Genomic DNA, 24,929 nt, shown 5'->3' on the forward strand with positions numbered 1-24,929 from the left:
AAAAAAAAAAAAAACAAAAACAAAAAACTCAGCACGCATATTGAATTATAACATCACATCACTTGGTTTGTTCACTAGTCTATAAATGATAGAAAAATTTCTGAAGGTAATGAAGGATTTTGTCTTACTGCTGATTTTCTGAGGCATCTAACTTTTCCTGGTAATACCATCACATAGTTCAATGCTGACAGAGAACATCTTACTCAAATTTCGTATTTGCACACTGATCTAAGAAGGGCCTAGGAAAACAGGAAAGGTCTTGCTTTCTGATCTCAGACTTCTGTGAAATATGAGGAAATGAATTTCTGTTTTTTTCTCATTAGGTTCAGAAAAAAGAATGGTGCTGTAGCTGCTTCAGCACGAATTATGTTTAACTGAGGGGGGGGGACATCAGAAGATGCAGATAGTGAAGAAGCTTAGGGATTTTTTATGGAAAATGTATTAGAGATAAAATAATTTGAGGGGCATCTGTAGACGTAGGTGGACCTGAATGTTACTAGGAAGATCTTTGGCCTAAATTGCCACATTTTCACCTCACTCTCCATGCCTGAAGAAACTGTAATTTCACTACTAAAGATCCAACTGTTTTAGGATTTTGAATGACAAAAGAGTTTTTAAATTTTCTATTATTATAAAATTCCCATGGGGAGTGTAAAATAATTCTTACTCACTGGAGGATGGTTGCTAAGGTGGACAAGAGGAACCCAAAGTAGAAAGAGAAATTTGGGGGGGGGGCTTCTCTAAGTCCCCCCGCCCCCCCCAAAAAAAAGAACTTGGAAGAAAAGCTGAAGTTTAGCAAAGACTTCATTTGATGACATTGTGGGTAAGCTGGATTAGAAAAACTGGTTTATTTTAGGGGGTGCCTGTGGCTCAAAGGAGTAGGGTGCCAGCCCCAAATACCAGAGGTGGCGGGTTCAAACCTGGCCCTGGCCAGAAAAACAAACTTTAGCTTATTTTTAAGCCCATGATCTTTTTTTTTTTTTTAAATTCAGCAATAAAGGGAAAAAAACCCCACAAAACCAGAAAGAATTGACTTCCCGGTTCAAAGACAGACATTTACATATAAATGTCAACTGCCTAAAGAAAACAACAGAGGCTGCCAGACAAAACGGGCCTTGAATAATAGACTATGGCAAAAGGTGCTGGATTCTGTTTTATTTCTGTGCAGATAGGGATATTGCTATTTGAATTTTCAGCAATTTTTAAAAATCAGCACCCTACATTCACCTCTTCTACTTGTTCAGTCACAAAGAATTAGGAATGCAAACAAAGCCACCAACTTCATTGAAAAGAAAAAAAGCAACCCACAAACTTCTCTCTAGTCTGTAAAGAACTTTCTGTAAGTTTCTTTTGTTTTTACATTTTTGTGTCATCACCAAATGACTTGTGGCAGCCAAGGAGGGGCGCTGGTCACATCTCGCATCCTGCCTGAGGTCAGAGTGGGCCGCTCTATACTGCACCTGCAGATGCTCACCTCGGAGGCCACGCTGGCCAGGCTGCCCTCCGTCTGAGCACAGCGGGAGATGAGAGCCCGGCCATTTCTGTCTGACACAGGCTTCTCACAGACAGCGGGTGTCAGAGACTGCGGCCAGCTCTGTCTCAGAGCTGCAGGCCATCTGGAGACCTCCCACTCACACGTCTACCTTCCCCTTTCACTGTTCTTGGTCTTCAGAGGTATTCCTCTTTCACCCCTTTATCCTTCAGGGGCGCTTGTGCAGTAAATCCTTTGATCATTTAATTCTGCCTTAATCTCTGCTTCTCAGAGTTCCTGGAACTGACCCTTGACAGAGATTCTGCACTTGGCGGTAGTCAGGCTCTGCACCTTCCCTGAGGCCCATCTGTGCAGTTTTAGCAAAAAGATTCTGCTAAGTCAGTTTAGCCAGACACCCCCATCCTCCTGGGGATACCTGATCAACTTGGCCTGTCGTTAGCAAGAGGGTTTACTGGGCTGAGATAGCCAGAATCCCCCTGACCCCTGAAGTTTCTTCTTCATATTTTTATATTGACTGACCCTCACCTTGCCATATTCAGGGTTGAGCCCAGTCTCTCTCCCACACAGCAAAATCCTGTTGAAATGGTCCCTAGACCTACCTCAGTGCTCCTGAATAAAGTCTTTTATCACTGTTCAGTAAAAAGAATCATTAAATATTTTCTTTAATACCCACTACTCATGAAAACAAAATATACACTTAAAAATTTGGTTTCATTCTCTCTCTTGCTCTTTCTTTTTTTGGTAAAACATTGCAAGTTAGAATAATCTGTAGAATTATTTATATTCTCCAAGTAATCACTGGACACCTATCACATACTTATATATTTACACAAGATATACAAGATATACAAGATATCACAATTTTAAAATTTAGCCAGCATTTTTTTTCTACTTAAGAGTGTTTTATTTATATATAAGATATTTTCTAAAAGTTCTATACACAAAACCATAATCATTTACATATATTTAAAGTTATCTATATTATTTCCTTAATCAGGGTATTACGCTCTTTGAGGCAGGTGATTTTAAAGTAACCAAATGAATACCAGGAAGAAAGCAAGCAGAAGTGCCAGTGGTCAATGCCCACAGGATTAAGCCAGTTCTTGAAAGTCAAAGAATTTTTGTAATTTCATGTTTTTTTCTTTGAAAACTTCTTATAATTATGTCTTAAATTTGCATAGTCTCAATACAAGCCAGTTTTAAGAGCCATAAAAGGGCACAGACATGGAAACTATCACAATAATTCTAATGACAATTAGTCTAAAACATTCCTCTAATCAAATTTTACTTGTGGGAACTGTGAAAAAAAAGGCCAGGAACCTTTGGTGATGCAATGAATACTTTCCTACCTCGAAGCAGAAAAATAGTTTCTGAGGAGGTTAATAAGTTCCATTTCTCTGTGCAATTCTTTTCCTATTCTCTGCCCTTTTCTTTTATGTGTATAATTGGAAAACAAACACAAAAAGAGCAAAAGTTCTTTGGGAATTAGAGCGAAGAAAAACGTATCTCTTCTTGTAGATACTCTCACAATGGAACCAGATGACTTCAAATGTACTTTTTTTTTTTTTTTTGCAGTTTTTGCAGGTTTGAACCTGCCACTTCCAGTATATGGGGCCGGCACCCTACTCCTCTGAGCCACAGGCGCCGCCCCCCAAAATATACTTTTTTAAAGTGGAAAATAATTTGCCTAGAATAGCAATTATTGATCCAAATATTTTCAAATTGTTTTTGTATGCTCAAACACGGGTTAGTAAGTTAATTGAGAAAGAGTTTCTGTGTTATTCAGCATAAAGAAGGAAGCACCAACTCTTCTAGGTGAAAAAGAGAAAAAAGGTCCTATCTGAGGTCTGTCCTTCCTCCCTGAGGGCTCTGCTCAGCACCCCCTTTCTCTGCACCTCCTATTTTACCAGACAATCCCAGCCCCTCTCTGCCTTCCCACAAGAACCTCCTGTCTGTCCCTTCCCTAATTTTTTTCCCAAAATGTTTCATTTTATCAATCAATTTATTTACTATCACAATTGGAATGTCTGAGAGCAGGGATTTTTTTTTCTTACTTGTTCACTGCTTGATATAAATAATAATGCCAGCAAATATTTAATAAATGAGCTGGGTTTGAATTCTGGCTCTAATAACTTGTAGTTGTACTTTAATAAATACAACCAATTTAATAAACAATTGCTTTTATCCTCAAGACCGTGAAGAGTTACGCAGCAGTGATGTTATCGTCATGGACACCAGAACCTAATTTTCACCATAACAATCAGTAGGTCTGACTTGTTTTTGGTGGGTGTAGTTGGCAGAATACAACAATGCAGGTGGATATAGTCCTGTAGCCCTTGCGCATGTATTCATTACACATATCCACAAGGGAATGCTGATTAATTTAACCGTGAATAGGTACATATCAAGAACTTATTATGTGTCAGACACTACTTTTTCCTAGCACTTGAGATATATCAGAAGACAATAGGAGAAGACTGGTGACCTCACCCTTTCAGTACTGACATCCTACTGGGGACTCCCCCCACAACAGGCAAATAATATAATAAATAGTAAAGGATGTGGAATGGTAGAAAATGAGTCAGTGCTGTGGCAATGCGGGGAGGAAAGGGGAGCAGGACCAGAGCACCGAGTGGCGCAGGGTGGGAGGTGGGTGCAGCGAGACTGTCGGGTGGTGCCTCTGGGGCTGTGGGCAGCTGGCAAGGGCTCAGACCAGCAGGAGATTCCCGAAGGAGAGCCACTTGGAAGAAAAGACCAGAGAAGAATCAAATAACAAAACTCAAATCCACAAAAGATGGGGGTGTCCAGAAAAAGAAAGTAATAGTGACAGAAGAAAGCAGGTCAGTTTCCTGGGACGGGGCAGGAAGGGAGGGACCCAGTGCAGCAGGGCAGACAAGACTTCACTGGGAGACAGTGGTCTGAAATGGAACTGTGGCAATGGCCCCACAACGGTGTCACTTAGACCCGCTCCACCGTAGGCTTGAAAGAGATGGCATGTGCACATTTTATCTTAGTAAAAGGGTTAAAAAGAGAGAGGAAATAGAAATGGCAAAAATTAGAAGATATAAGATTAAACAAAACAGAAAAATAAATACGGGGAAAAATTGAAAATAAAAGCGTTTTCTGGTATTCCTTTATCTGTAGCTTAAACTGGATATCTGAAGTTTTCTTTGAAGTCTCAAGTCCAGGGTATAGAATAATAGCCTATCAGGGTAAATTGTATGTGTCAATTTGAACAGGCAATGTAATATACAGCCCGTGCAATCACACACTAATCTAGGTGTCGCTGTGAAGGTGTTTGGCCCGTGTGGTTAACACCCACAGTCAGCTGACCTTAGCAAAGGAGATTATTCTTGATGATGGGGGGGGACATCATTCAAGCAATCGAAAGGGCTTCAGAGCAAAACAGATGCCCCCTCCCCCCCCACGGAGCTTAGACTAGAATACACATCAATGACCATGATAGAAACACAGCCTGGCCACACATTGATATTGCAGTTGACAATGGACTGCATATAGACTGGGGGTCCCTTCAGTTTATGATGAAGCTAAAAAATTTCTATTGCTTAATATCATAATATCATAGCACAATTACTTAAAAATATAAACGTAGTGTAACCTAAGTGTGAAGGGATACCCTAGGCTTCACATTCCTTCAGCACTCAGCCCTACCCGGCACAATGTCCAGCCCCACAAGCTCCATTCATGGTAAGTGCCCTGTACAGACGTACTATTTTTTACCTTTTATATCATATTGGTACTGTACCTTTTATATGGTTAGATATGTTTAGCAATATAGATATTCAGTCTGGTGACATGCTATCCAGGTTTGTAGCCCAGAAACAGTACATTGTACCATATAGCTTAGGGGCGGAGTAGCCTGTACCATCCACGTTTAAGAATGTGCTGTCAAGATGTTTGCACGGTGACGAAATCATCTGCTGACACATTTCTCAGAATGTACCTCCATCGTGAAGTGAGGTCTGACTACAATGTCAAAAATTATGCTTTTATAAAAGTGAAACAGACGGAGCTAAGGGAGTGAAAATGGAAAGTTCCATGAAGATAGATTACATCTCCTTTGTGGCTGTGCTATTTTGCCAGAATCTAGGACACTGCCCGAGTTACGGGACAGACTCTATAATCTCCTTGAGTACTGAGGAGTTCAGACACCCTGTACCAGAAAAGGCGAACGAAAACATCAAAGCACATTTGGAAGGAAAGTCTAAGGTTTTGGAAAAGCAAGGCTAGAAAAAGATAAAAATATTCACTATTATTTTAACTAGGGAAGAGAAAATTGAACATTGCTTTAATTATAGTTAGAGGTTAAGGACTTAAATTCTCAAGGCAATAGTCATATTTATTTTTTTGAAGTCATTTCTTACGAGAATCTTTCATGTACAAGACAGAGCACTTGCCCAGTCTTTATATGTGAAATGTGGGGAAATTTCTTACTCCCAGCAAGGGGTTTCATATATATCCACATGATGCTAAGAATGTTCTTTTGAACTTTTTACTGTTGTTATTTTAGTATGAACACCTCTCTGGGAGCACTACATTCTATCTTTATTACGTTAAGCCTATGCTCCACTGTTCAGTAGATGTACATTGGACAAAATTCCAAAACCAGCACAGTATAACATCGGGATAATTTATTTTTACACACATGTTATTTTGGAAAGGCCACTATTACACACTTTTGTGTGCACGTGTATTTTTTTTTAATTTCTGGCATTATTATTATCTACAAGTTGCTAGCATTTTCATTCCTTCAGTAGTGGAAGGTTCTCATTATACTACAACTCAAGGTTAAGTTCAAAATTCCTCTGCTTCTGAAAATTTCCAGGTCAGTAAAAGCAATGAAGGTAAATTCTCTCTGCGCATCCTTAAGTCGGCCCTGCCCTCAGTGACTGCTGACTCCAGATTTTAGCTGAATGCCCTTTCCTTCTCACTGAAAATGTTGGTTCCTTACACTGGAGGTGTATTTTCATACCAGTGATACCTTTTCTTTAATAATTCATGGGTTTTTTCTGTTTTACACAAAGCTCTCTAATATTTATCAGGGATGAGTTCTCATTCTACCTTACAAGTGAGAGTGGGGAAATCCCTTGGAAATGTAACTTTTGATTACTTTTCTCGTACTCAGAGGTCATAACATCAAATTCTGGAGTCTGGCAGGCAGCAGCGTTTTTATCCGGTGTGGCCAGAATTTTAATTGTTGTCGTTGTTGCTGTTGTTTGAGTGCCTCAACCCTTTAGTTATCCACATTTCCTAAAATCTGTGTTTGACTTTTAACTCCCACAAGGAGTTCATTTCATTTTTGAGAAGGAATAAAATAAAATCAGAATTATGTATCTCCTTTAATAATTAGACAGAACAAATCACCTATACCGTTGTATGGGATAAATGGTGTCCTACAAAAATTCTGAAGTCCTAACCCTGGGATGTGGGAACGAGGCCGTCTTCAGAGGAAGGGTTCTTACAGATGCAGTTGGGCTCAGATGAGGTAATGGTGATTAAGGTTGTTCTTATCGGAAGGAGGCATTAAGCACAGAATCTCAGAGGGAGACCACCATGTAAAGATGGCAGCAGAGACTGAAGTGACGCATCTTCAAGTGAGGCAGTGCTCGGGACCACTGGCACCCAGCAGCAGGCCCAGCCGTCAGAGGACTTGTTAAGATCCTCAGGGTCCTCGGCACTGCACTAAGCCTTGGTTTCAGACTTCTGTCCCCAAACACCATGAGACAGTAACTTTGTGTTGTTGTCAGCCACCCGGTCTGCGTCACTTTAATGTGGCATCCCTAGAAAACCAATCCACACCTGAGACACTTTTGTCTAGGAGTCTGTTGTCACACTGGTGGAGGGACACACTGCCTAGCATACCGTACTGTTAGGAAGGTTTGTCTTACTCCATTTTTGTTTGCTTGTTTGTTTCAGAGAACAGCAAAGAGGAACTAGAAAACAAACTTTTAAACAATCGATTTCCTATAGGTATAAAAGTAGGCAAGTGGGCCATCTTAGGTTAGGAGGTAACCCTAAGTGGGGGGCCTGTAAATACGTGTTCCCTGATGGCCTGGTCATCTCAAGGGCTTTTGGGAAAGCATCTGGGAGGCCTTTCATGACTAATTCCCGGAGTACATTAACACACAAGGCTTTAGGCACCCAAAGGCATGAGGGACTGTTGGTATTTTCCCATAAATAGCTGATGAGCACAGAAACTGGTAATGCCCTGCTTTAACAGAGAAGTATTTATATATTTACACCCGCACACACACACACACACACACACACACATACATACATAGAGCGGACCCTCCATAGTGGGCCACCTCCCTACAGTGACTACCTCCTTCAATTGACCTAATTTCTATGGTCTGGCCATGCACCATACACACTTATCGGTACAGTAGGTCCAGTTCCTTAAGTTGACCACCTCCATCCGTGGACTGGACTGGGAGGTCTCCTTACAGAGGTGGTATTGCATTGACACACCTATCCAGTCAGCTATTGAAATCCACGCTCTATTTTAATAATTGGAGGGTATTGTGAAAGACTTGAAGTTGGTGTCCCTCAAAATGCGTACTGAAACACCACTGACCCAGGGGAAGGTGTCAGGAGGCGAGGCCCTGGGGAGGCAGCTGGGTGGTGTGAGTAGAGTGCTCAGGATGGCGTCAGAGCTCTCGTGCACTCCTGCGAGTGTGCCCACGAGTGCTCACGTTCTCACTCTCTCTCCACAGGAGGAAGGTACAGTGAGAAAATGGCAAACCAGGAGGGGGCCCTCCCCAGCCCTGAATCTACCAGCAGCCGACCTTAGGGGGTCCCAGGCTCCACAGCTGTAAGGATGCACGTTTCTGCTGTTTAGGCCGCCCTGCCCAGTTCATGGCGTTCTATCACAGCATCCCAAGCTGACCGAGGCCACAAGGCAGTGCTGTGCTGGAAAGGGATGTGGCCTTGTGTTGGTCATTACTAACACCAATCCCACTGCACTCAGGCCAGCCCCGAGGCCTCACTGCTTCCATGACAGCTGCCTCCTACCCCAACTGTGCCCCTGGGAGCTCCCCTTCCAAGAAGGCTGGCTCTAGAACTTCCTTATCTCTCCCCTGTAGCCCACAGCTCTTTTCCTTTTCAATAGGAAAACAAAGGAATGATAAAAATACCAAAACTAAGAAAATTTATAAATTAAAAAAAATCTTCCTACTCTTTCATTACCGTGGGCCCTGGCCTGTTTTCAGAAGCCTATTATCAAGTAAGCAGTCGTTAAATACATTTCATTTTTGTTCTTATTATTCCATTGATTGTTAAAATTAATGACGTGTTATCTACAGCGATTCTAGTTTGGAGGTAGAGAAAATACGTTGAAGCAGCTAAAATGCCTTTTGCTGAAGAAACATCCCAAATGACTAATTGCCTTTTTTATTCTACTTATTCCCAAGAAAGAATAAGGCAGAAGAATTCTTGGTGCTTAAACGTCTGAGCATGGGTGTTATAAAGAAGAGCTAAGCCCTTTCCTGGGAGGAGGAGGGAACAAGCTCAGAGAGAGAAAATTGCACACAGGTGCGAGACGGCCCAGCAGGAGCTGCAAAGGGGCCGACACACCAAGACTGAACTTCAAAAGCGCGGAGTGCAGTGCGAGTGGGGCAGGTGGCAGGATCTGGAAACTGAACTGACAGGAGGGCAGGGAAGGCTTTGCTCAAGGCTTTCAGGGAGCAGAAAAAGTATGGTTTTTTGTTTTGTTTTATTTTGTTTTCTTAGTGACAATGGAGGAAGAAATACTTTGATTAGTGTGGAATTTGATGGTTAATGAGAAGAATGTATCAAACTTCCTTTGAAAGGGTTGTCTCTGAATAAGTTAAAAAAAGACTGGGATGAACTGGAAAGACAAGCAGCATTTAGCATCTTCTAGGATCAGTCAGAAGGCTCCCGGGTTACGCTGTGCAATGTTCACAGAACATATGATACTGCCATTTAAGTGATTGGGAAAATAAGATAAATTATAAAAGGACCCCTTAATTAAGTGGTAATGCCATGATCTTTGGATATGCATTGGAAGGTGTACATAATTCTAAAGTTTGTTTTTTTTTTTTTAGAATAAAATCAATTCTTCTTCCCACTATGCTAGTATTTCTTAAGATGCATTTAAAATAACATCTGAAACTTACCTCAAAACTCTCTGCACAGACAGTAGAGAGTTACAGGACTGTGCATTTGTTGTGGCTGAGGGACAATCCAGAGGCAATCCTTTCCCCTGGGAGACCGCGAGTGGGAGGTGGTAATGAGCACTGTATCAAAACCTTGCAGCCACTTCAGAGGTCGCTCCGCTGAGATTTTTGCTGTCTATTCATCAGCTTAATCTATTAAACCAACTAACCCTCTAGTCAACTGAATGCCAAGTTGAGTTTTCTTTGGTGAAATCAGTGGTGTTTAATTTGCATAAATGTTGGGTAAATGTTAGAAAAATATACCTCAGAAGTGGACATAAAGGTATGAAGGATGTGTAGTTGGCAAGACATTGTTCAGAGACAGGAGTGAAGATAGTACACAGTTCCTGTGAGGCCTGTGACCTGAGCCCTGAAAACTGGTTCTGGAGTTGGGATCTCTCAGGGACCCGCCCCAGACATGTGTGATTAGGAGGCTTTCCACTGCCGGGCCCTGGGCAACAGTGCAGCCAAACCCACTAGTTAGTGTTGCTACTGCAAGGGAACGTGTGATTCAGAGATGGCAGGGCAGAGAGCTGGGACTTCCCTGAGCTTACAGAAGCGTTTGTATTAACAGTATCACAGAGTACAAGCCCCAGAACTTGGCCTATGACTTCCTTTCATTTGCTCCCTGGGGGGCAAAGCTACAGGAGAGTAGCTAATGCTCACACATTCCAAACATTTCACTGACCAATATGGTCTTTCAACAATGATCTAAAAGACATACTTGAGGCTGAGCACAGTGGCCCACACCTAGCACTCTGGGAGGCCAAGGTGGGAGGATCGCTTGAGCTCATGAGTTGGAGAGACCAGCCAGCTAGAGCAAGACCCTATCTCTAAAAATTGCCAGGCAGTGTGGTGGGAGGAGGCAAGTCCCAGCTTCTCAGAAAGCTGAGGCAAGAGGATCTCTTAGGCCCAGGAGAACAGCTGTGAGCTGTTATGCCACAGCGCTCTACTGAGGGGATAAAGTGAGACTGTCACACACACAAAAAATAAATAAAAATAAAAGATGTACATGCAGATGGTCACAGTCAATCTGTAATTCTCAGATTATATCTAACAGAGCCACGGGAAGTTTAGAATTCTCCAATTTCTCAACATCCTGCCTTTTAAAAATCCAGAGTTGGGGCCTGAGAATCTGCACTGTGATAGGTACTGGTGATTCCTAAATACTCCGTGGCTTCTCCCAGTGAAGACATAACCAAACAAGTACCAGCACCATCATTTGCTGACAGTGAGTCCTAAGGGCAGACCAGAGACCCAGGAGGAGGTCAGCATTCTCCCCTTCACCAGGCTTGGAAACCACAATCTGCCAAGCAGTAGTAAACAGCACACCACACACCCTCACGTCCTGCAAGCTCTGCACCACGAATGTGTGGTGATAGCTGTTTGATTGCCCATCAGGAACAAAAAAGATGAGAACAGGCCTTAGGCCTTCAATAAGCTTATCCATGGCCAAAAATATTCCAGTCAAGGGATGAACAGAGATTATCAATAGCTTTTCAAGCGATAATTGCCATCCATTTACTATGATACCCGTGAAAGCTTTTGGCCAAAAGCCCATTCATATTGAATATGTTTCTAGAGGGAAAATGGTTTGGCTAGCAAGTAATTTTTTTCTCACATCACTAAGTCCAGTTTGTTCATTCATAAGATATCTTGTCTGACTTTCATCAATTGTTTGTTGAAATCCTTTAAAAAGTTATGCGGTCTTAACTTCCAGCAAACACCATGAAAGGCTAAAGAAGCAGAGGCTTAATTCCCGACTTTTATCTCTAAATTGTCACTAAGCAGATGGGGAGGAGTGGCCTGGGGCAGGGACCTTCAATTCAGGTTGGCTACAAACTCAGAAGCAAGTCAGGAGAGCTCCCAGGGCTTGTTTCTTCTGCTGGGAACAGAATGTCTGCCTTGCCTGTTCTACTGAATCTACTAATTCATTCATAAATATTTATTGGTCGTCTACTGGATTCTGGGATTCTTCCTAGGACATTGGGATATAGCAGGAAATAAGACTCACCAGATGACTGCTCCCCAGAAGGCTTACTCTAATAACTAGAAAATACATACACGCATGGTGATTTTTAAGTACAATTTATATAAATAATAACAGGTATGCAAATATTAATAGAAATATTTTCAGAGGCAAATATATGTAACATATATATTTTTAAGTTTAAACCAAAATAATTTCCTGAGAATGTGATGTTTTTAAGATCTCACATTCCATGCATTAAGATGAGAAAGAAAATAATCTAATGAAAGAGGAATTGATCTATGCCCCACGGCATCTAGTACAATAATAAAAGAAGTCTTCAGAATTCATGAAGGCTTAACAAATCATTTTCTGGAAGGATGCATTTCTTTGGTTAGAAAATATGGCAAGCCCTTGTTCTAATACTCTTTTGCACATGTAGAAATTATCCTAAAAGAATCCTTTTACTAATCTTTTCTTTATTTAAGAACCAAGATATTTGTAATAGTATGGCTTCTCATGTAAGTTAGTTTCAGGATGGGGCTAAGAATCTGAATGTGGTGAGCTCTAGTGATTCTTAAATAGTCTGAGAATTTGGGCAATGAGGATACAATGAAAAAAGCACCATCATGATCAGTTTTCTCTCTCTCTCTCTTTTTTTTTTTGAGACAGAGTCCCAAGCTGTCACCCTGGCTAGAGTGTCATGGCATCATAGCTTACAGCAACCTCAAACTCCTGAGTTCAAGGGATTCTCCTGCCTCAGCCTCCCAAGTAGTTGGGACCGCAGGTGCCCACCACAACGTGTGGCTATTTTCTTATTGCCATTGTCATCTCAGCTGGCCCAGGCCAAGTTTGAACCCACAAGCCTCAGTGTACGCAGCTGGTACCCCACCCACTGAGCTCCAGGCACCACTGATCATGATCATTTTCTGACAGTGTCGCCTAAAAACAGCCAAAGACCTAAGAGGAAGTCACTATTCTCCTGACTGCTGGGTTTCAAAACCAAACCCTGTAAAGTGACAGTGGTCAGCAATATTTACAACGCCCCACACTAATCCACGGCTCTTGAAATTTACACTCTTGTGAAACCCTTTTCCTTGAAGTGTGTGGGCTGGATTTAGTGACTGGGATCTAACAAACTGCGTGTAACAGAAGTGATGGGATGTCACTGCCAAGACTGGATTATTTAAAAAAAATGCTTATGGTTCCTAACTTGACAACGTTCGGGCTTGATTTCTGGCTTTCTCTTCATCCCCTCTCCTTTTTCCTTCCTCTTTCTCTCACTTTCTTTCCTCTCCTTTCCCCAGGTCATCTGTAGGATAAGCTGCTTGAAGAAGAGGGACACCATTGAATTGGAGGTCACCTGGAGAACTGTGGCGTCCCCGCCATCAGCCAGCACCCACTGTCAAGCAGGTGATCAGGCCTCTGGGAAACAGATAAACTGGCTCAGTCAAGGTTTTAGTGATGCTGCCACAGTCGACAGTCTGAGGGGAACCTCACAGCAGACCCTGCCTCAGAACCATCCACCCACGTCATGCCCGCCTTCCTGACACAGAGAAGCTGTGAGATAATAAGTAGTTATTGTGTTGAGACAGCAGAGTTTGGAGTCATTAGTTGCAAAGCAATAGGTGATCAATACATAAACTGAGGACCAGAATCTATGAGAATGAATGATTTCTCAATCTCAAGTGTTGTAAGTCAAAGATTTGAATTGAACCAATTCAAATTCTTCTATTCAATAGAAGAATATGGTGACATCACCTTCTATCTCCAAGAAGAAATAACAACGTTCAACTCTTTGCTCGATGGAATTCTAGAGATTTTTGTTTTTTATTTGTTTCATCCTAAGATTTACTAAATCTGCTGCATCAAATATAAATCTGTCATAATCAAATTTCATACTGATAGTCCAATTTTAGCAATGTATTAGTTAATCAATAAACTGTGGCAGTCTTACCTCCAAAAAAGTACTTCTCGCCAGTTTTAACTTGAAGAGGACTATTTGTTCGAACTGCTGATGCTTCATCTCCATCAATAGTGAGAATGGCAAAGTTTTCCTTGGCTAGGAAACGGACCTCATGCCACTGTCCGTCATTCAACCCAGAACCTGGTAAGGACAAAAGACAAGTCAGTTTCATTACTGAAAAATGTTCAGTTAAATATAATTTTTAATATCAAAAAGAACATTACAAGTAAAAATTATATATTTTTATCTAGGAAAGTATGGTTCTGCTTACAATTCACATGGACATCTCATGTTTCTTTAACATAATGAGTGGTTTATACTCTGGTGGACAGAGTAAAGCATGATATACAAGTAACCAAGTCTGGGCAAAGATAATTAATGCCAGTGGGGGGACTTTGAGAAAAGAATGGGTTGAATAAAGTCATTTAGTGGGTATTTAGTAGGTGACAATGAACTATTTTAATTTAATAACTTATTTTCTGGCGAGCTTTCCTGAATCCCACTGGGATAAGAAAATAAATTTATGGTTCTTCTAGAATGTCTCTTTCTGTTTTAAAAATCTTCATTTTTTCTACTTTATTTTTCCTCAATATCCTTATCTGCCAAGTACAGCTTATAGAAATAAAGGGCTAAAGAATAAATATGAGAGCCTATGCAGTTGTAAGGGCCAATTAACCACTAGTAATCATAGGATATAATACTGGGATTATCTGATCACCTACAAATAAGGTCACATCATAATGGAATACTTCATACTTAAATACATAAAACCCAGAAAAATAAACCAGCCTACCCCAAACAATCACATGTCCCTGTTGCCATCATACAGTGATCTTTGGAAACAAATTCGACTGAACTCCTCATTAGGTGGACAATAGCTTAAAGTTCCTGTTTAGCACGTTTTCATTTTACAAAGAATAGATGGAAAACAAAGGAACAAACAGAGGAAGCAGCCGTTTAACCTGAGGGTCTGGGGAGCGTTTACGCGGCGCTGAGAGGGAGAGAAGTCCAAACGGGCCAGCGAGATGCTTTTGACCTTGTGAAGACCTCTGTGAGCTGTGGAATGAGAAAAGATTTGGACTATTGTGCTCCAGATGGCACAATCCAGAATCCACGGTTAGAAGTTACGGGAGGATACACTTCGATTTCACAAAAGAAAGGCAAGCCTAGCCATTCAAGGCATCCTAAAATAGGATGAGGGCAGATCCGCGAAGCACAACACACACAGCGACTCTTAGCCCTTCATTTCTATAAACTATACTTGCCAAAAACTTTTCTTAAGAAAAAATAAACTGCACAAACCCCCCAAATTTTGAAAACCAAGAGAAACATACAAAAGCCAGAAATTCATTTTCTTATCTGAGCGTGAGATCTAGCAAAGCTAACTGGAAAATAAATCACTAAATTAAAATAGCTCATTATCACCTAGTAAATGCCTCCATTGGACCTATACTTTTCCCTATGCACCCCAATGGCATAAATACTATTTTCCTACCTCCAAATTCCTGATAGTTTATTCCAGGAGTCTGCAAACTATAGTTTGTGGTTCAAATCTTGCCTGCTGGCCACTTGTTTCTATATATAGCCTGTGAGCTAAGAATGACTTTTACATTTGAAATGGTTGAAAAGAAATCAAAAGAGGTATAATACTTAGGGACATGTGAAAACTATAAACAATTCAAATTTTAGTGTCCATGTAAAATTATATTGGAATCCAGTCAGGCCCGTTTGTTGACACATTCTGTGCCCCGTAACAAGAGCCAGGCAGCTGTGCTGTGTGGCCATAAGGCCTACTCCATTTTCTATACGCGGTCCTGTACAGGAAAAGCATAAGCTACGGATAGCTTTATACTATAAAATAGAAATACGATTTTAAAGGAACACTGAAGGCTTTTGGAGCTTAGAAGGAAGTCACACGTCTGTAGTATTAACTCATATTATAGTAAATATTACAAATAATCAGTCTCAGTGATTGTTTTAGGACTTTCAGATTTTAATTTAGTAATACTCACCGAGCATGTTTTGTTTCTATGAAGAACAATAGAGACATCTCCGTTCTAAAGTACTGAATATAATTTCCAAATTATGAAATAGGTGATACGTGGATATATCTGTGTGTAAATAATGCGCAGAACATCACAAGGCAGAAGCACATGAACCCCAGCGTCACGTTTGCTGCAGCCTCTTCACTGGCCTCCCAGATTGTGCTCTTTGCACTTACAGGGCAGTAAAAATGTCACTGGGATCACATTATTTCCCTGACAACGATTTTCTCCTGCTTCTGAACTTCACTGAAAGTCCTAACGGCCTTATGGTGAACTCAGCAGTGTCGCGCACCATCTGGAACGCCCCGTGTGCACTGTCTGCTGGTTTGCTCCCTCACGTCAGGTCCCAGCAAATGTCATCCTAGAAGAGAGGGCGTTCCTAACCCTTCTGCCCAAATGCCACCCTCCCTTCTCCTCCAACATCACTTCTTTCCTGAACTTTATTTTTCCTTCTAGTTCCTCTCATTACCAATTCAATGACATACTATTCATGTACGAGTTTATTCATTTTCTGCCTTTCCCACTGTCTAAGCAACAAGCTCTTTGAAGTCAGGGATTTTGTAGTCTGTTTTATTTTGTATTAAAAAATCAGCTTAAAATTGTGCCTGATGCAGAGTAAGTGTGAATGAGTATGTGATCAAATTGGCGGGAGTATCGTAGTAGGAACTTGGCCTTCTGAGTTTCATAGATGGCCAAGCTGATGACAGAGCACAAGACACAATGAAAATGCCATTTGCATCGCTGACCATGGCTGTCAGGCTGGACATGGTCATGTGCACCATGATTGATTCTAAGGGGAAGAAATGAGTTCAATAGATAATTTTTTTAAACATTAAAAAAAATTAATTAAACTTAATGCCAATACATCTTCCTGGAAATCTGCATCATCCTGAACACATTGTAACTGACCTTGTCCAGATATGATGTTATCCAATGAAGTATGTTCCTTCAGCCTACCCTGATTGTCACCTGAAGACAACTCCCTTATATAGCAATGGCTCCAGTGACCCAGAGAGGAGGACTGGCCAGAAGATCAGGTGTCCAAGGGGCAGTAGTTACTCCCGTCTCATAGTCTCCAGTGGGATTGAACCCCGTTGCCCCTGGTAGCAACCCTCTTGTGGCTTCCCACACTTCTTCACCTCACTTTCCTCCCTGGTATTTGCTGCACTGATTTCAGAAAAACCATATGCACCCACACATTTGGTACATACTGTAAGCAAGTGCCTCATTGGGAAAGAATAAGGCATGATTTTAACCCAAGCTGTATTTCTAACAAGATTATCTTTAGTACTTTTTTTTTTTTTTGTTTTCCTTTTCTGAGACAGCATCTCTGTTGCCCCAGGCTACCATGCTATGGCATTGCAGCTCACAGCAACCTCAAACTCCTGGGCTCAAGCCATCCTCTCGCTTCAGCATCCTGAGTAGCTGGGACTACTGGCGTCTGTCACAGAGCCTGGCTAGTTTTCTTATTTTTAGTAGAGATGGGGTCTTGCTCTTGCTTAGGCTCATCTCCAACTCCTGAGCTCAAGCGATCCACCCTCCCAGAGTGTTAGGATTACAGGAGTGAGCCACCATGCCCGCATTCAGTACGAGTTTTAATCTCAGAGTCTTTTTTTCCCATGTATATAAAAATTGGGGACAAGATAATTTAATTCCTTTCTTTCTTGCCCTTCACGTAGTGCATGAAGAACAACACAAATAAAATCTCTTGTACTGTAAAGTTACTATGCAAATGTAAAGTCTCATTGTGAAATTAAAACCAGTTATCAGTCAGATGAGCAACAGTGTGCACTTAAGATACTTCCTTCTCAAGTTCGTCCCTCTGGGTATTCCCACAGAACTGATGCATCAAAGACCACATCCTCACCATACCATTTCGCTTTAAAGTACAAAGCCAGATTTATCATTGAATAACAACAGGAATGCATTGCTTTGATAATGATTTTGGTTTTTGCTCTTATAACTTGATGAACTATGCTATGAAGTGTTGTGGATCCACATGGGGACGTGGGTCTCAAAGATATCAATGTTACAAATATTCAGTATCTAATCCCAAAGTATCAGACATCCAGAGAAAGTCACTTATACATTGTCTGCAGCTATACTAAATGGTAGGCTGGAAAGAAGCCTTTCAGAAAATCCTTATGAAAATTTCTTCATCATAAAATTAATTTATAAATGGAACATCATTAGTTTAATTGTTCATGGCAAAAGGTCTATTATTCTAATCAGATTCAAATTAAAAGGTTATTTTATTTTTTTCAAGGAACTTAATTACTAAAGAAATTGGACCCGAGATTAAAGGAGGCTTGCTGATAATAGCTACTGCTGTATCCGAGCTTAAAACCGAACTGTGAGGCCCGTTCATTTTAATTCAAAACTTTTTTCTGAAATTTTTATTTCAAAACTTTAATGTAAGTCATGATGAGGTCTACTCAGCAACCTATGGTATAAATGTGCCCCCTAAAATAATGAAGTTCATTTTTTTTTCAATTTATCTTTTTTTTTTTTTTTTTTTGGCTAGGGCTGGGTTGAACCTGCCACCTCCAGCATATGGGGCCGGCACCCTACCCTTCTGAGCCACAGGTGCAGCCCTGAAGTTCATTCTTACATGTTGCAAGGATGTCCCAGTGCCTTAAAGGAAAATAAGTTGCTTCTTTTAAATTTTATAAAAAATGTTATAAAAAAAAAATAGACACCTAAAGGCTCTCTCCAGAGAAGAATAGAGTGTCATGACGTGTGTATGTGAGTATAGACAGACACTATTCTTATACTTCACAGAATTTTTTTTCCTTCAATATATAGGCAAGGGAGCGAGTCTAATTATGTGCAAGTTTCCCATAGCTGGTAAATGGCAGAGATTAGAATTCGAAGTCAGATACATCTAAATTCAGAGCTTGAATTCTTTACGGCAGACAAACAACAAAACCAAACCACTGACAGAACACCCGTGATCAGAGTTGTCGTCTACTCACACTCACACTCACATATATTTTTCTACCTGGCACCACATCTGGGAGGGAGATCAATTCCTGGGGACATCCAGGTCTCATCTCATCAGGGCTGGAAATACAAACTGAGACATCGTCGTCTCTCCTCTGCCCCTTTGTCACCATTCGTGCCGTCAGCTTTTTGTCGTGTTGGACCATCACACAGACACACACACTCACATACCTCTCTTAGCATTTTCTTACACTGACGCTCTTACCTAAAAATTGTAATTTAAATGAAAATTGTATGTTATGTATTTGACGAGAAAATTGGCAAATTCTAGAGTGTACTTCCCGGAAGGCACATGACAGTAAGTCCATGCCTATTCACCAAAAATAATTCCCCTGCTCTGTGGAACTCTGAGCAACAATGGGGACTTTGTGTTGACTTCTCCATTTTCCGAGGACTGCTGACCTTGAACGTGCTCCCTGGTTGTGAGTTTGTCGAGCTGCGACCTTCTTCCAGGCCTCTGGACACATGTACAGTTGCTCTTCTCACTGCTCAGGACTCAGCCATCCAGTGTCACGGGAGAAGTGAGAGGAGACTGCGGGGCCGCGACACCGTGTCCGGCCCCACCCGGGGCCTCACCGGGGCCAGGACGCCGGGTCTCCGCCAGGCCACTCAACTGTCTGGACGCGGCGCTGCACCAGCAACCCGGAGTAGGTCTCGTCGGGTGTCAGGTGCCCAAGTCACAGCCAGCGTTAGTAGGAGCAGCAGGCTTAGCAGGGGAGGCAGGTCGGATCAGGCGTCCTCCGAGCAAGACGCGGAGCCAGAGGAGGAGCCCCGGCCAAGGTCTCCCGAGCTATTTAGAGAAGCAGCCCGGGCCGCCCAGCCACAGGTGTGGAGACTGCTACCAATGAGGTACCCGCTTCCGTGCTCTCGTGCACCTCCCTAACGAGAGCCAGTGAAGTTAAATCCCTTCCCCAGTCCCTGTGGCCACAGGATTTCTCACAGGTGCCGCCCCGCCTGGGCGGGGAAATCCGAACAACTAGGAAACGGGCTTAAAACAAAGCGTGCAGCCTCTCCACAAACGTGTAGAATTAGTCATGGTTCTGCTCCATGGAAACTACAGGAATGACATTTTAAAAGCATGTTTTTAAGGATGAATCATGTTTTTAATAATTTTTCATTCATATGAAATGAAGCATTAATATCATTTGAAAGCTTTTTCAATATATGAAATTTCAAATGCCCACAGTTGACCAGATCAATGCTGTCAGATGCATACTTATAATAAATATTATTGTGCTTATTCAGGAACCCCACCACCACCACCATGTACCATTAACTTAAGTCTTACTAGAAATTTCACATGTCATAAGATACCAAAGAACTCATCACCAAGCAGGATCACAGCAGCCCTTCTCGTTTGCTGATAAAGAGACAATATTCTTTTGTCTACGCTACAGAGCCAATGACTGTCGCTAGAATGGGAGACTCACTCACAGGCACCCACACTACCAGATGCAGTGGGCCCTGCGGGCTGGACAGTGACCCAGCCGGGTTCACACTCTAAGAGAACGGCGCTTATTGATGCTAAAAACAAAGGGAACGTGTCTCACGTGCTAACATTTCCTAAAAACCTCACATGTGCTTGACACATACACACGTGTGTGTCACCTTACTGACACTTCCCCACAGTGCGTGGCACAGTATCAGCAGGGCAGGTGACACAGTGGGAGAGTTAAGGGGACTGGTCCACAAGCAGACTGCCTTTGCTGGGTGCCGTGCTGATCTGGGCGCTTCCTACCCTTTCTGTGCTTCAGGTATCTCTCCCCTAAATGAAAATAAGCAAACCTACTTCTGAGGTTTGCTCTGTGTAGGTGAATTAGTCTTTCTATGCCATTAGAGTGATGTCCGGCACGTGGGAAGTGGTAAATCTATATCATTTTATTAGGACAAAACCCAGAAAAACTCTGATTAGTTTTATTACACAGCAAAGAAAGCTGAGGATTAAACTCAATAGATTTTCTTTGGAGCTTACTACCTCACAATTACAAATATCGGTGTTGTACTAAATGAGCTTTGTAAACAAAAAAAGCAACGTAAGTTTTTCCAACGTGGATTTATGAATTTACATTATGAATTTACACGTGGGAAACAACTGCAAAAAAGAGTCTTCGCGTTATGCTGATGCAAAATTTTGAGATTTTGGAAAACAAGTACAGTAACACGGCATTAGACGGGGAAAATATTCAGACAACTTAAAGGAAGGTAAAGATGATTTGTGCCACAAAAATGTGTTAGATGAGCCACAAAGTTGTGACAGAGACAAGAATATTAAAGCTTCACGTGAAGAAATTAGAAAACTTTTTCTCTAAAAAGTGGGAGTGGAAAATAAACTTTCTAAATTATTTAGGAAAGTACTTTTCAAAACGCAGAATAAATATTGTTGACATTGTATGCAAGTTAGGAAAATGTAGTCCATGATCTTCTAGAAAAAAACAGGGGGGGGGAGCGTATCTGACATTTGGAATGATGTTATATTCAGTCACACATATAACGTGCCACATGAGAGCCTGAGATGGGATTAGAACCCAGGGAGGGGGGGGGCGTGATTTTTAGCATTTTTACGCCTTATTTCCTTTTCTCTAGAATGAAAACAGTGAAAGAAATTATCTTAGAGGATTGTTGTAAGGATTGTAATTATAACAATTGTTATATATAATAATCATAGTGGATAATTATTATCTATTATCATTCAGAGCAGTGCCTGGCACAGAGTTATTACTCAATACATATTAGCAGTGCTTATAATTCAATTAGTGAACCTAGTTCTTTAAATATCAATTTGGGTTTTGGGACTTAAATTTTACAAACATGAACTGTTATAAAATGATGAAACATGGTTTGGTTTTCTTTCTGGGAACACCCCCCTTCCCCATATAAATCCAGTAATGTGGTATCTGTGGTAAGGGATTGGGGATTTGGGAAAATATCTAAGTATATCTTTTGTTAACATCAGGGTCAACAGGTTTTAAAAGCAAATTTGAGCTATGTGACAAAATCATTTTTATTTCTTCACAGTTGCTGATCTGCTTTCTTCTCTTTAAAATATAGATTTTTTTTTCTAACTAGGTTATCAATATATAGTGGTTATGAATGTCTGTGGAATAGTTCCAAAAACGAGATCCAATTCCAAGCCAGGGTTTCTCATGGTAAGGAACTTTGAGGATAGTATAAACTGGAGTACATACATTCCAAAGTATATTTGTTTTAAAAATACACACTATTGTAACAATTTTGATTTTATAGGTAAAAATTATTTGCTATTACTTCACAATAGATATCACCAGTCATTCAATAATTCATAAAGATGAAAACTGTTCAACAGTACTTTGTAAAAGGAAATATTTCTACAAAAAGGACTTTAACTTGCAACTTACAGTTTCAACATCTTTGAAACTATATTCCCACTCCTGGTTTTATTTTCTTCTATAAGACAACTGAATTATCTATAATATTGTCTCTAACATCTCCATAACTTGTCATTGTTAGGAATGCTTGTTTTGCATGCCAATGTGAAATGTTAATGGACATATTCTATCTGCTCTTCCTAATGACATATTTCTTTAAAGAAAGACTCTTGAGGTGGTTTGACTGAACAAGAAGAAACAGATGTTGCTCTTATTAGAGACAAGAAGAAAAGACTGCTTTAATGAAGACTGAACAAAAAAGCAAAGTATTTAAAACACGACATCTAAGAGCAAACCAAGATGCCACATCTGTTGGAAAATGTTTCAAATAAAATTATAGTGACTAGAGTTTCAGTCACTTGCTCCATATTCACTCCTGAGAGAAAAGTATCCTGGACTATGAATCCATCCTTAGGCAGTTCCAGTGTTCTGTGTCATGCTAATGATCTGAGCTCAGGCAATTAACTTCACAAACTCGTCCTAGAAACAAAGTGCTACATACCTCACGCTGAGTATCACTCTGGTCACCTGGGGCACTGCCCTTGGGAGCTGTGCACCAATGTCCGCACCTAGTCCACCCTGCAATGCAATTTTAGAACTTTTTCTGAATGGCTGTCAGAGCTGTTGTCTTATGAGATGAGACAATTAAGTCTGCAAACTCATCCTAGAACAAGCACTTTCCAGGTGGACTAGGAGCTGTTGGTGGTGCAGAGCATTGGGGGGGATGGGGAGTACTCCAAAGTGACCACAGGGACAGTCAGCAATGAGGTAAGAAGCACTTTTGAACATGAGTTCCCAAACTGAATTGTCCTACCTCATATACTTCATTAATTATCAATGATCTATTTATGGAAGAAGAGAGGGAATATCTATTTCTATATAAATTTACTTATATTATCTATGCAAGTTCCACATCATAAGAAAATTGATTCAACTTCATTTTGCTCATTTTCACTGCACTCCAAACTACCTTATAAATGATTAATTATCTTCAGATAAAACACACAGTAAGGTGCTGATGTAGACACAAGATACTTTTATTTTTTAAGCTAATAAACTGCCAAATGTTTTCCTCTGCAGGCATAAGACAGGAAGTCTTTTGAGACATGTCTTTCTCCTGAAAGAATTACTTGAGTGGAACCTTTAAGTAACATACATTGGAGAGAGCAGCTTGCATGCCTTTTTAGATTTTTTTTTTTTTTTAGAAATGACTACTTCATGTATTTAATATCTAGAATGTTAAGGATGAAATAGATTGTCTTTTTGCAGCTACTTAGAATCTTCTAAGAAGGAAAAGATCCAGGTTAGGGTTTCTTGTCTTGGGTACACATGAGAGTCATTTGGAGAGCATTTAAAGTTCCACACTGATACCCCCAAATCAGTATTGAGAGAACTTAAAGAGTTAACTAATGGAGAGATATACTGAAATTCTGATCCAAATCTCAGCACTAGGCTTTGCACAAATAACAAGAAGATTCTAAAGTTTATAAGACAATGCAAGGAAATCTTAAATATTGAAAGTGATTTTTTTCAAAACTAGAGAACTTAGTGCTTGATTTCAAGAAGTAATACAAAGTTATATGACCAGAGAGAGCAAAGAAACAGAACCACCCACATACGAGAGGCCAATTTTTTTTCCTTGACAAAGCAGCAAATCAATTCAATGGAGAAAGAAATGTTTTACATTTGTTTAAAGTGATATAACTGGTTAAATAGTTTTAGAAAGAGACAATCCCACAAACCAATTAATTCTAGATAGACTGGTTAAATATTTTTAGAAAGAGACAATCCCACAAAACAATTAATTCTAGATAGATTTTACATACAAAACCCCAACCTGTGAAATTTCTGAAAGAAAACAGAACATATTCAGGCCTTTGGGGTTGACAGAGATTGCCCAGAGGGCATCAAAATCACTTGATAATTTGGGCACTGGCAAAATTAAAAACTTTTGTTCATCAATAGATAGATTAAGAAAATTCAAGGCAAGAAAGAGACTAGGAGAAAATATTTACAAGGCTTATATCTGAAAATCAAATACAATAAAATATACTAAAAACTCTTACAAGTCACTAATTAAAGGAAAAAAAGATGGACAGAAGCTACATGACTAATGAAGACCCATAAACTACCGTAAGCACATGAAAAAGTGCTTGACATCATCAGTCACCAGGGAAATTAAAACAATGATAGACAATGTGGTGCCCAATTCAGTGACTACAAATTAAAATAACTGGGATCTGGAACAATATGAACTCTCCTACGTTGCTGGTGAGAGTGCCAAATTGTACAACCATTTTGGAAAATTCTCTGGCATTCTTTTAATAAAGTTAAGCATATTACATACATCGATCCTATGATTCGACAATTCCCCTCCTCATTATTTACCCACCAAAATCAAAATGTATGTTGCAAACATACTTGCACAGGAATATTTTGACAGCTTCGTTCATAACAGCTCCAAATAAGAAATAATTACTTATCCAGACAGTATATATTCAAACAAGGACACATTGCTAATACAGAAGAATGAACTGGTGACCAAAGCAAATGAATGGATACATTTTAAACACATTTTGTTGTGCGAGAATAAAACACGTACACAAAATAACTTACTCTATGAACTTTTTCATATGAAATCGAAACATTAGATTCATATGAAACTAATCCAAGGTGATAAAAGTCAGAACAGCGGTTGCTTTTGCGAATGCAAATAGGAATGAACTGTAAGTAGATTCAAAGAACTTTCCGAGGTAACGGCGATGATCTATTTGCCGTCCTACTGTTTGCCTAAGCACATACATTGATCAAAGCCATTGAAGGTGCTTCCTTTTTTTTTTTTTTTTTTTTTT

At 40.4% G+C, this 24,929-nt stretch overlaps 1 protein-coding gene across 2 annotated transcripts in view; it reads right to left on the reverse strand.

Annotated features, from left to right (window-relative positions):
• Positions 1-24,929, reverse strand: part of CNTNAP2 (contactin associated protein like 2) — a 1,940,687-nt gene that overhangs the window by 939,339 nt on the left and 976,419 nt on the right. For both annotated transcript variants that reach the window (XM_012806491.1, XM_012806492.1), the window contains one exon: positions 13,617-13,766. In XM_012806491.1, the coding sequence (XP_012661945.1) occupies positions 13,617-13,766 (150 nt within the window). The remainder of the gene's footprint in view (positions 1-13,616; positions 13,767-24,929) is intronic.

The sequence above is a fragment of the Otolemur garnettii genome, unplaced genomic scaffold, assembly GCF_000181295.1.
Source record: "Otolemur garnettii isolate 467f Iridium unplaced genomic scaffold, OtoGar3 scaffold00053, whole genome shotgun sequence".
Taxonomy (NCBI): Eukaryota; Metazoa; Chordata; class Mammalia; order Primates; family Galagidae; genus Otolemur; species Otolemur garnettii.